Consider the following 13,089-nt stretch of genomic DNA (forward strand, 5'->3'; position numbering starts at 1 on the left):
TATTGTTTTTATTGCATCTAACGCGCGCCGTGAGTCACTGTCTGGCGCAGCTCCACTTACACGGGATCCTCCCAGCAAGAGCCCTGACCCAGTTGTCTGAGTAGGTGAAAGAAAACTCAGCAATAGTGAAAAGGAAAAACAGCGCCAAAGACTTAGAAATACATGGGCCCGAGCTCGGTAAACGTCCCCGACTCCCACACAGTGTGACATGAGCGGTCAAAATGGCAAAAGAAATGCTGCAGTGTGGTTCCCGCTATGGCGGCGCAGCCACGGTCTGCACAAAGCAAAACCCCCTCTTCAGATTTTGCAGTTAACTATTGCAATTCTTCCATGATTGTTTAGCTCTTAAAAAGACTGGCTAATCCCAGGGCAGAAACTAGAGGGAATTACTACATTGAGAGCAGAGCTGTGAGTGAGTATGGCCACAACGAGAGCCAAGCTACGAGAGAGTGGGGGTGACATCGAGAGCAGAGCTCCGAAAATGCGGTTTAATAATATCCTAACCACACTTCAGAAAAGCTTGATAACACACGTCCGGGTTCAACGCCATCAAGGAAGGCAGTAATAGACTGGATTGTGGTAGGCGCCTGCAGGGCTGCGCTAGGTGAGAACTAACATGCAAGAAACTTGAGCCTGCCGCCTCTTTCTCCGGTGCCCGTCCCCCATCGCCCACTACTTTCTTAACAAAGCCTTGTTATTTAAATGGTCTTTTGAAAGACCTGTAAAATACTTGTGCGCGGCCGGCTGCAGTAAGACCGCAGACCACAACAGCTCGTCTCCCCCCCCACGTGAGCCAGGCAGGGGGCCTGGTGTTACTCCGGCCCTTGGGCCATTCACACCTCGGCTGCCCATTTGCAGAAGCAGTGTTTTCCCCAGACACCTCCGTGTCAGACACTACAGGCAGGCCAAAGATTTGTATTGCGTTTGCTCCATCAAGTGGCCAAGAGGCGCTACAGCAATGAAAATCAGTGAGACTCGGTTTCAACCGAGTCAGCGGATTTTCATTCAGTAGTGTATTGTCGTTTACAATCGGTTTTAACCGAATTCCGAACAGCCTACATATGCTCCTGGATGTCAGCCAATCACCTTGCCCTTAACACCGACAAAACCGAGGTTCTCTTTTTCAGTAAAAAATCCCCCCCCCTGCAACCCTCTGGTGGCCTACCATTCTGAATCCCCCACCCTCTCCCGTGAAGGCAGCTCGTAACCTGGGCTTCATTTTTGACAACTCTTTGTCCGGAAATGCCCAAGTTAACAAAGTGGTAGGGGCCTGTTTCTCTAAACTTCGCATGATCAGAAAAATCTTCCCCTTCCTCCCTCTATCCTCACGCAAAACTGTAGTCCAGGCCCTTATCATCACCCATCTAGACTATGCTAATAGTCTATATGCAGGTGCCCCGCACTATCTTATTGACCGCCTGCAAATAGTCCAAAATGCGGCAGCCCGGCTCATCGGTAACATCCCTGCCCGTACTTCAGTCAGAGCCTACCGAGAAGAACTTCATTGGCTTCCCATTTCACGACGCATAGACTTTAAAATTCTGATCCTGACATTTCGGGCTATCCATGGTACTGGCCCACTTTATCTGAAAAAGCGTCTCAAGATCTCTGTTTCAGCCAGACATCTCAGATCCAATAACCTTCGTCTTCTGTTGGTTCCTAGATTCAGGCTTTCTCGGACTGGCGGCAGATCTTTCACCGTCACTGCCGCCAAGCTCTGGAATAGCCTCCCCCTTGACCTCAGGTTCTGCGAATCTGAGCCAGCCTTTCGCCGCAAACTCAAGACCTGGCTGTTCACTAGGCGGTAGGACTTGGAACTGTCAACTCCTCACCGTTTCCCATTTTCTCTGTGAGATATGATCTTGGTTACTCCTCATGGGGACAGTTATGTAATCTTAGCGCCGGGACACCTCCTTCGGAGGTAGCTGCGCGCTCTATAAGCTCCATAAATAATAATAAATAAATAATAATCAGCTAGGAACGCTCAGTTCACTGAACCATGTTGCCCGGAGAAAGGAAATCCTTTAATTAAGTACATTTGATAAAACGAATAAAAGAGCAGATTGTGAGTCCTCCAATGTGGCATGCACCATTAGCAGTGAATTGACTCATCTTGTTGCCACCTTCGAAGGATGCTTCTCTTTCTTCTTTTTTGGACTTAAAACTACTTGTTAACCCTATAGTTTCATGCAGCATGGTTCATGATTATTCTTGCTGTCTTGCTCTGGCATTTCATCTTCTGTGTCATCATGTGCTGGTGTTGAACAAGGCAGCTACACTTCTCGTTGGCATTAAGCACAAATAATTCACTTACTCTAGTTTTCATTCAACAAAATTAACTTTCAAGGGCAAACTAGTTCTTTTTAAATTTCCTTATATAAGCCACAGATTTACGCCTATATTTCTTCAGCGCACACTAGCCTCAAACGCCCCTTTGTAGTTCTCGGGCCATGCAGATCTCCACAGCTGGCATCTACTTTTTATCATTTCCTGAAATAGAGGAACTTCTTGCCACATTCTTTGAGAACCATCATAAATCACATGAGTTTTTGTAAGGAGGTGAAACAGGGCTATTTTCATCTTCCAAAATTATTGTCAAGACACTGACTATTGTAAAGATATGCTTTATAAGAATCAAATCAAATGAAATCAGCGTGCATAGTATGGGCTAAATACATCATTTAATAGTAGGACTGAGAATATCACGAAGGCCATTGTAGAGTGGCAGCTTCAAGAAAGAATTTGGTGAAAGGGTCAAAGCGAGGATTACTTCTGAATACTTCCAACTTGACCATTCTCAATTTAGTAGTACAAGATAAACCACAACAAATAAGCATTTCTGGAATAAGCATTATTGTTGGCTATATAGAATAGACATTCAGGACAGTTTACTTGCAATAATAAAGAACCAGGCTTGAATAATATATTTCTAACATGGATTATGTTTTATAAAATTATCTAGCTCAAAATGTTGAAGACAAGTAATAGTTCAGGGACTGTTATTAGGATACTAACTATGCTGAACTCTATGTCCGCTCTTGCATATCGAATTTAGGGATTAATTAAAATGTGACTTTATTTTTTGTGTTCATGGAGGAGCTAATCTGTTATGCAGATGTAAATGATTGTAGTGACACTCCGTGCCCAACTGAGAGTTTTCAAAGTGATCTGTAATTCACAAAGGAAACTTGCACTTTTGAATAATTGACACTTTTGGGTTAGTTTACGACTTTTTGCTCATTTTCAAAATCTGAGTGTAAGTTTCGACTTGGAAAAAAACAGTAGTAAGTCCAGTGGCACACATGGCCAACCACCGGTGCAACCTCTGACATAAAATAACGGAGAGTGTGAAATAACATAATACCTATAGGAAATAATGTTCAATTAAAATAAATTAAATATGAATTATAATTTAGTGTTAAACAATATAAAATAGTCCATATTTACTCGTTAATTATAAAATATTTGTATACTCAATTTTGCAATAAAAAATAATGCAAAAATATTTTTTATTAAAATATAACAATATCACTTTCAATTAATTCAATACATCACTTTAAATACTTATTGATGCATAATAAAAAAAAGTTTAGGTGGGAATTTACTTTTTAATTCAGACTTCAGAAAAATAAAAAGACGCTTAACTTGTAGCTTGTCTACTGAATGCTGGGGCTTGTTGGTCAGGGCAGCATTGGTACTCCTGATCTGACACCATCAAGATCATCCATGCTGCTGTCCAGGACCTGTGATGCCCTCCAGCAGTACCTTAGGGTATGGTTGACTCCCAGTATGGCCATGCCTTACTAGAACTTTCACCTTTCATTTTAACTTTTATAATTTGTGTTTTTCTTAAAACAAATACTGGTAACAAAGCAAAAATATGGAGGTCTGCCTTGCTGAATATGTAAATCCTTTAAAGTGGTACATGACACATTTTGCAGTGTTGTGGCTGTATAGTAAAATTCACTTACCTCTCTGTTGTTTTCAACAGCAGTCAGCTGTCTTCGTATGGGCTTCGGTGTGACGGTATCTATGAATGCACTTTCAGAAAACTGTCGAAGTTGATCAGTTTGAGGAACATCACCGCGGAGAACTGGAACATGGTCATGCTCACTTCCAAAAGCAGGGTTTTCTACTTTTGTGACCTTTTTATCTCTATCAGTAAATTGAGATGTTGAAGGATTCACCCAAGGTTTCAAAAGAGAACCTCCTGCGTCTAGCAGTTCATGGGTGCCACTTGTCCTAAAGTCCCGTGCAATGCATCCACCTAAATACGACAGACAAAAAACATTTTTTCAAAATCACTGATTTACTTGATGCAGCATTCTCATTACGTCATCTTCATTGTCCAAAATATATGGAATGATGTATGTGTATTATATGGAATGATATATGTGTAACGTTTGTGAAGATAATAAATGATCAAGAAAGTAGTGAACAGTCTATAAATCTTCATGAGACGCGTGTCAATCTCTCTCATTAATTTATTGCTCTGTAACAGTCAGAATGATATAAGTATTGAAGTAGATTGCAGATTGAGAGGTAACATGTTCATCATAATCAGCCTTGCACCCATAGGTAAATGGATAGACAGTTTTTGAAATCCTTGAAAGTCTAGCATGTATAGCAGGACTCTTGGTATTCACAAATCTTTCTTATGTGCTTCTTTAAATTAAACACCATGCCTAAATAATTTCTATTTTTGCAGCACACTTTCTATCACTTTGCAAATATTTGAGATCAATAATGTAGTGGGGGTAGGGATACTATACCTAATAAGAAAAGTCAGATAAACACAGAAGTGTTTACTAATGTGTGGCAAAGATCCATGACCGTCAAGGTGTATTGAGGCTGATATCATTCTACGATAAGGCTCAAACCACATCTTAATTCAAGAAGCCTTGTGCAGGGATGACGTAGAGAGTATGAGGGCTTCAAGAAGTGGAGCTTTGACAATGGAGAGCTCTCTCCGCCAACTGCTTGTAATCGGTGGAGTACATGGCAAGCAGGTAGAGATAGGCTGACAGTTGGCGTCTGGTCAGGTGATACCCTGGTCGTTTGTGTAGGTAGATAGGTTCTCTCCCATATCTCCCTTTGTGGCTGATGCACAAGACACTGATTTGTTGGTTTCACTAGTAAAAACCAAAATGTGCTGAGTGCGGGGTGAAATTAAATTAATCCGCAATCCAGCACCCTCCAATGCAAGTCGTTGTAACGACTTGCGTTGTAATGGCTGCGTCGTAAAGTACTGCGATCAAAATGATCGCATTGTACTGACGTACATCCATTTTCAGGGTTAGTCAGTTACCTTTGGTTGGAGCCCTTTTGCAGTTTGCATACAATTTGGGTTGGTATTATGCAATATACGAAATCTATTCTTGTAAGCTTCACCACAAAAAGCAAAGCAATGAGCTAGAACGGTCAATAGGGACAGGACCCCCTCCCCCTGGAGTAGTAACATTTCTGACCACATTGTTGACTTGAGGGACACAAACCTGAAGTGGCAGCACTGCTCGCAAATGGTTCAGACACATAAGGTAATGCTCGGCCCCTTCTTTTTTAAATCTACTTCTCACTTGTGGGGAACCACAGCGATTGGAATTTACCTCCTAGCTTCTTCAGCAATTAAAGTATAACACCGTATTCACCAAAAATATGTTTTACACCTTTTTAGTAACCCTTCGTGTCCAGAGAATATTCCTCATTGAGCCCGGAGTTGGTCAGACAAGAACAATTACAGTTACACCCACCACTGGGCTGCCAGCCATAAGAAGAGGGCGCATCAATGCTTAATGTGATACAGTGGTTGACGGCGGGGGCCTCCGGCACTACATTTTGGGAACCATACCTTATTTTTCCAAATCAGATATTTCCTGAGTGCAAGAGAGGAAAAAAAACACAAAGCAGAAGGACTAAAGAAGAGTAAGAAGGAAAAACGGTCAAATGGAGAAAGCAGGTACCTGCAGGAGTGAGATAAAGGGTCAGGGAGTGTCTGGCAGCAGATTAAAGAGTCATGAGATGCACTTAGGACTGTGCAGCTTTAGTATTCGGTGTGCTGATGTTTAATTGCATCTACCTCGTTTTCTGAGCAGAGCTTTGGGCACTGGCACTCATTATTTGACAAATTAAGCACTGGGGTTCATCATATCTTAATATGGCAGACTGGGTGTATAAAAATGCCAGCAGGCTGCTAGGCTGTCAAAAGCAAATGAATGCTAGGTTAAAAAAGACAATAGGTTCAACGTGATGTTTTTGAAAATTAATTGGCAAGAAGTGTTTTTTATTCATTTTTGCTTAAGTCATATTTTTGAATTTTGCAGTCTTAGTCATATTTTTGCATTTTTCTTTTTTCTTTTCGGACATGGAGGTGGATCTGTCTGCCCTGGTTGACCTTACTATTGTGGGAATGAAGGCCCTGTGCAAAGAAAGGAATCTGCGAGTAGGCCATAATGCCCAAGGGGCAGGGGGCAAGGTATGAGAAAGCCCTCTATACCTGGGAACAGGACCACCAACCACAGATCATCTCAGAAGAGAATGAGAATGACGTAGAAGAGTGCAAGATGAAGATTTCTCTTTCATCTGTGTTGTCTAGACCTGGGAGCGATGTGTACTGTGGCAGCCGAACCCAATCAGAGCTGGAGACTCACAAGATGGAGGACAATGAGGCTGTGAATGTCTTGTGAATGAACTTGGCCATCCTTGCACTGGAGGAAAAAAGGCTTCCCTGGCTGCAAAGGAGGCAAAGGCGGCAACCACCCTTGATGCAGAAAAGAAAGCAGGAAGAGCTCCGTGGGAGACATTGACAGCAGCTTCTCTTGGGAAATTAAGACTGGAGGCTGAAGAGAATGAGACACCTGTAGCCCTAGTTGCTGCAGAGAAGGATATAGCAGCATTCTTTGCACTGGAATAGAATGGAGGAGACAAAGGTGGCCTTGGAAGTGTGGAAGACCATGCTGGAGGAGCTATTGCAAATTGGACATGAGGTCCAGGACAGCATAAGAGTGCAGTGAGGATGGTGGCAGCGACACTGGGGTATCCAGGAGGGGGTCATTCAAAGATTAACATTCCAAAGATATTCTATCTAGGTATGTGGTTGGGGAGTTGGCACTATTGAGGTTGTCTTGCGAATGCACAAAATAGATAAGGAGGCTTGCAGTCATGGTTTTTAGCTTGTGGGAGCATTCACCTGACCAAAGGAGAGTTGACCTACTGAACATGGAAGACTCAGAGCAGTTTCAGTACCAATCCATGATGGCTGCCATCATTGCAAGTGTGGTCTCATCCTAAAGAATCGCACCAGAAGTTTAAGGATGCCACAAAATAGTCACATGCAAAAACACTAAGCTCACTAAGCCACTGGAGTCAAGCTATCCTGGCTGAAGTCGGCTGATAGCCAGAAACCAGTCCTAGGATGCTTGATTCCGGTCCAGGAAAGACATGGCTTGGCAGTTCAGTCTGGACTGTTCCCATGAGGCACAGGGTCAAGACTGATTTGCATATGGCCAATTGGCCATGCCTGAACTGGGGTGGCTTGCTGAGCAAAATAACGATGGATTAAACCCAGATCTGTGACTGGGGGTGAATATTTTGCCATTGTGCAACATTCCATCCATCATCTTGTGTGTTTTGCTGGTCACCCTATGTGCGAAGGGTATGCCCAGACATGGGTCCCATGCTCACTAAGCCACTGGAGTCAAGCTATCCTGGCTGAAGACGGCTGATAGCCAGAAACTGGTCCTAGGATGCTTGAATCCGGTCCAGGAAAGACATGGCTTGGCAGTTCGGTCTGGACTGTTCCCATGAGGCACAAGGTCAAGACTGATTTACATATGGCCATGTCTGAACTGGGTTGGCTTGCTGAGCAAAATAACGATGGATTAAACCCAGATCTGTGACTGGGGGTGAATGTTTTGCCATTGTGCAACATTCCGTCCATCATCTTGTGTGTTTTGCTGGTCACCCAATGTGGGAAGGGTATGCCCAGACCTGGGTCCTGTGCTCACTGAGCCACTGGAGTCAAGCTATTCTGGCTGAAGACGGCTGATAGCCAGAAACCGGTCCTAGGATGCTTGATTCCAGTCCAGTAAAGACATGGCTTGGCAGTTCGGTCTGGACTGTTCCCATGAGGCACAGGGTCAAGACTGATTTGCATATGGCCATGTCTGAACTGGGGTGGCTTGGTGAGCAAAATAACGATGGATTAAACCCAGATCTGTGACTGGGGGTGAATGTTTTGCCATTGTGCAACATTCCGTCCATCATCTTGTGTGTTTTGCTGTTCACCCTATGTGGGCAGGGTATGCCCAGATGTGGGTCCTGTGCTCACTGAGCCACTGGAGTCAAGCTATCCTGGCTGAAGACGGCTGATAGCCAGAAACCGGTCCTAGGATGCTTGATTCTGGTCCAGTAAAGACATGGCTTGGCAGTTCGGTCTGGACTGTTCCCATGAGGCACAGGGTCAAGACTGATTTGCATATGGCCATGTCAGAACTGGTGTGGCTTGGTGAGCAAAATAACGGTGGATTAAACCAGATCTGTGACTGGGGTGAATGTTTTGCCATTGTGCAACATTCCGTCCATCATCTTGTGTGTTTTACAAAATCGTCACAGCAGTCTCACTTGAAAGTTGGTTCAAGGGTAGTCAAGTGAATTAAAGTAATGGGCTATTTAAGGTGTGTATGTGAGAGCTCATTTTGGGTCACTATTTTCGAGAGAAGTGCCAGCACCTGATCGAGTCTAAGGTCACAGATCCGAGGAAATAAGCTGATCTCTGTCTCAGCACAGGATACATGGAGCGACAAAACAAAGTGGGGTTTGGACCGTCAACAGCAGAAGTAGGGTGGCACAAGGAGAAAAAGTTCACTTAAGGGCCACCAAGTCAAAATAGGGAGGGGACTTCCAGTCCATTTCTGGGCTGAAGGGGGTAGGAATAAAGGAAAAGAATCTCCAGAATGCACCAATGAAAGGTTGGTGCTTTGACTATTTCCAGGTAGAGCACAAGACAGGGGACTCAGCTTGCGCTACGAAGCCCCCCATGGCAGGCACTTCACAAGGATTGCTAATGTATGACTGTTTGTTGAAGACGGCCCAGTGGGTACACAGGTAATACAGAAGTTACCTTGGTTTGCATGAGTGACAGGGAAGTTAAACCCATGGCTTTCATATATGCCAACTTTAAAAAATACAGACAGTGCCCATACATCAAAGGGGAAAGAGGCTGAGGCTCTGAGAGACACAGACACCCGGATGATTGCTGTCAAGTGTCAGCTGGTGCCCAAAGTGCATAATATTCTCAATGTGCTCCGGACTATAGTGAATTCCGACAATCATGCCATTTTCCATCTATGGTGATAGGTTCTCTGAAGTGGGGTGGCGCCACCAGTCCTTGGAAAGTAGCAGTGAGCCCTGCCATACTTGTGGACTTTGTGCTAGGCAATTACCTAGAGCATTCAGTCTCGAAGTAGGTCGAGGTAAAAACCCTTGCTGAAATCTTAGGACTGTCTGAATGGGTGTTTCTGTCCACATGGGCCAAAGCAGCCAATAAGGAGAGTCAGCAGGATCTGTATCCTGAAAGAGTAGACCAGATTTGCATGACAGAGTATAAGGGCAAGAGGCATGAGCCTCTGAAAGTTCCACAGCCTAGCAGTGGCGGCTGCTGCTAACACGAAGTGGTGGGGGGAGCAGTGAGGTGGAATTCAATAGAAAGAAAGAAAACAGTACACTTACCTTCCTGGTGACGACTGTTGCTTCTAAGATCATATTCTCCTCCTGCTTCTTGCCTCGGTGCTCTTCTACTCCAGGAACTGGAAACTGCCGCTCCCGTGAGCACAGACTCCCCTGCGGCTAATCCCAGCATTTTTTGAGACGTGCTGGAATTGGCCTGAGCGGGCCCGTTTTCCGCTCAAAGGGGAAAGGCAGCCTGCACCTGCTGTTCTTTCCATCCTGCAATGCAGCTCTGGTTGGGGAGATGTCAGTGCGCATGTCGGTTTGGCTGTCCTGAGATGGCCAGCCAACCCAACATGCGCACTGACAGCATTGCCCATTGCCCACCACTCCTGCTGCTGATGGCCCCACCCCCAGGACTGCGATGACATATACGGTATTCTAACTGGATCTAACAGCAAAACAAAATGATAATAAAGCAGTTTTAATAAGTGCTTTACTGTAATTTTATTTTTCATTTTCACCTGCTGTTTCCTGCAGTGGGGAGATGCTCCTTCGCCATAATGGAGGAGCTGCCCCTGCAGCCTAGAAATGGTCTAAACCCGAGGGAGAGGAAAGGTCTCCTCTGCAAAACCTGCGTGAGCCAAGCCGAGTTGGTGCTGATGGATGTCCCCCTCACACTGACTTAAACAAGGTGCTTGGGGAGTGCGCTACTCTTGAAGGCCATCAGAAACAGGCTGGGGCACAGTCCATCCTATACACCAGTGAGTCAAAGAGAAACTACTGGAAAGGAAGGTGTCTTGCTAAGCAAGCCTAAGGACCCCAAGCCCGGACAGGCAGCAGCCTGGTTGTGCCCCACTGCTAAAGGGCCTTTCTACTGTCTAGGGCTTCTAGGGCAGAACAAAAGCACAGAGAGATTGATCAGAAACCTTTACTGGCCCTAGCTGGACCTTAAAGGGAAGTAGGTCTGTCACTCCTTTAGGGCCTGCCAGTTCAGTGGTAACTTAGGGGAAAATCATAGGGCTTCTCGCCTTGCATGACTTGCGGTGGGGACGTCCTTTGAAATGATAGTGTTGGACAATTTAAGGCCTTGGACCTCCTCCCCCTCAAAAGCTTCAGGCAACTGAGTCATACTAGTTGTGGTAATTGTACCACCAGGTACCTTGATGCCATTCCTCAGGGAAAGGTGACCGTGCCCATGATGGGCAGTGCCCTGATGTGTATTGTGCTTGAGTTGGATTAATTAGGCAGTCTGTATCAGACATGAGGGCAAACTTCATATTTGCCCGCATGAAGTCCATGTGGGATGAGTGTGAGGTTTCAAAAGACAGCTTGTTAGACACCAGTTATTCACATCTAAGTCTCACCATCTCTCTCAAGGCTTTAACATGTCATCTTAGTGTCTTGGTTTAATGTGTATCAGTGTATATTTTGTAATACTGCATAAGTAATGCCAGCGATTAGTAATCTTTTTACGTCTGTGGACCCTCAATGAATCATTACTGGAATCCGGAGACATGCACTGAATCATTATTGGAAGCTGGGGACCCCCAGCTTCAAGTAATTTCCCTGATTTGGATAGCAAAACAAAACACAAAAATATTTTTTTTTAAGTATACACCAAACAAATGGACAATTTTGTAAAATATTTTGTGTAATTAGATTTAGAAAGTGTTTTAGAATAATCAATGTTGCATCCTTATTTGTATATACTTTATTATTTTTAATTGATCAATGTAAATATTTAATTTTGTAATACAGTTGCGGACCCCCTGAGTAGGCTTTGCGCACCCCCCGGGGTCCTTGGACCCCATGTTTAGAACCACTGTTCGGAGAACCATTGTTACCTGTAAGTGCTCTGTAACTACATTGCTGGTTGTTATACTTTGTAAATCCTCAAAACAATAAAATAAAAGTGCTCCACACAAATAGACTGGTGGGGAGATTCAACAAAACCCAGAATGGTATGATTATAAGAGTAGAAAAGCCCCTGCAGCCTACATGGGACATCCTGTTAACATGCCTGCTCTTTGCCTACAGAGAGGTACTTCGGAAGCGAGTGGCTTTCAGCCACTTTAAACTTTTTTATGGTACCTTGTGAGAGACCCTTGCAGTACTAAAAAAAGAGTTAGGAGAAACTTTCAGGAAACCACCAATGTGTGGTTGGCACCCAATACCCCACAGGTAGTATACACCGCATTGCTTGCTAACCCCCATGGTCTTGTATCACATTCGCCAGCGGGTTGAGTTTAAAGTGTGTTGTGTAATCCATAGATGTCTCTATAGATCTGGCCCTAAATATCTGGCTGAACTATTTCAGTTGTATATTCCGACCCGCTCGATGCGCTTTAGCAACCAATTATTGCTTCAGGTTCCTTGTATCAAGAAGGCAAGACAAGGGGGTCGTGCCCTGTCCTACAAGGACCCTACCCTGTGGAACACTCTGCCCCTTATCTTGAGACAAATCACTAACCTTTATGCTTTCAGGAAATCCCTGAAGACACACCTGTTTCTGGCTGCGAAAGATCTAGGGTACACTATGATTATGATTTTGATCTGGGATCTTGGAAGATCATAAGCGTGGAGATACCCCTCCGGGGTCGATTCCTGCGCTATAGAAGCATATAAATAAATAAATAAATCACCCAATGACCCCCTGTTTTTGTGGCACTGCTGTACCACAGCACGTCTGCAAATTTACACAAGGTCATGCTGATCCTCACAGTAGTAGCCACCAAAATTATGTTCTTTTTAATTTGACTCCAGGGGGTTTTACCAGAAAGATCCCTACTCCCATGGGCCAGGTGGTCAGAGTACCCCCTACTTAACTGAATTATCCATCTTTTTGTTTAGTTTCCTAAGACACAAAAACTGAGTCTCTAAATCATAAAATGAGGGGCCACAACTTTCTCTTCATATTGCGACCAGCCAACCATATCACGTGTCTGGAGCTCGTGGTATCACAGTAGTTCGCAGTACTGTCACAAATGTGCTGTGGCCTGAAATTTGTATACACTTCTGAACCTTAATTTCTCTGAACAAATTACACCAAATCACAAAATGCACACTTTATGCCAAATATGGTATCATTTCGTTCAGACGTTTAGGCTGTAGCTGTGTCCAATGTTCCTATGGAAAAATGAATGGGGAAACGCATTTTGAGACACCACTTTTTACTCTGCCCCACTTGACAGATTATCCAAAACTTTCCAGTTCGGAGCTGATGTGGAAGAACATTTTTTGTAAAGATTTGTCAAATGGTGCCACATTTGTGTGTGTATATATGGATTTTCCTTGCAGAAGTTCTGCATGAAAGGCTGACTCGAAATCTAGCACAGACCTTGTAAAAAACACATCCCATACTCATTGCATTGTGCTAAAAAGTATCATCGCACCCAGTCACAGCAATTCTTGCAGAATAATAAG

General features: G+C 44.1%; 1 protein-coding gene across 1 annotated transcript in view; it reads right to left on the reverse strand.

Annotated features, from left to right (window-relative positions):
• The window catches only part of LOC147747319 (FRAS1-related extracellular matrix protein 1-like), a 1,022,199-nt gene that overhangs the window by 83,070 nt on the left and 926,040 nt on the right, over positions 1–13,089 (reverse strand). The window contains exon 30 of the mRNA XM_086953165.1: positions 3,972–4,267. Coding sequence (XP_086809291.1) covers positions 3,972–4,267 — 296 coding nt within the window. The remainder of the gene's footprint in view (positions 1–3,971; positions 4,268–13,089) is intronic.

This window comes from Lissotriton vulgaris, chromosome 1_1 (genome assembly GCF_964263255.1).
Source record: "Lissotriton vulgaris chromosome 1_1, aLisVul1.2, whole genome shotgun sequence".
Taxonomy (NCBI): domain Eukaryota; kingdom Metazoa; phylum Chordata; class Amphibia; order Caudata; family Salamandridae; genus Lissotriton; species Lissotriton vulgaris.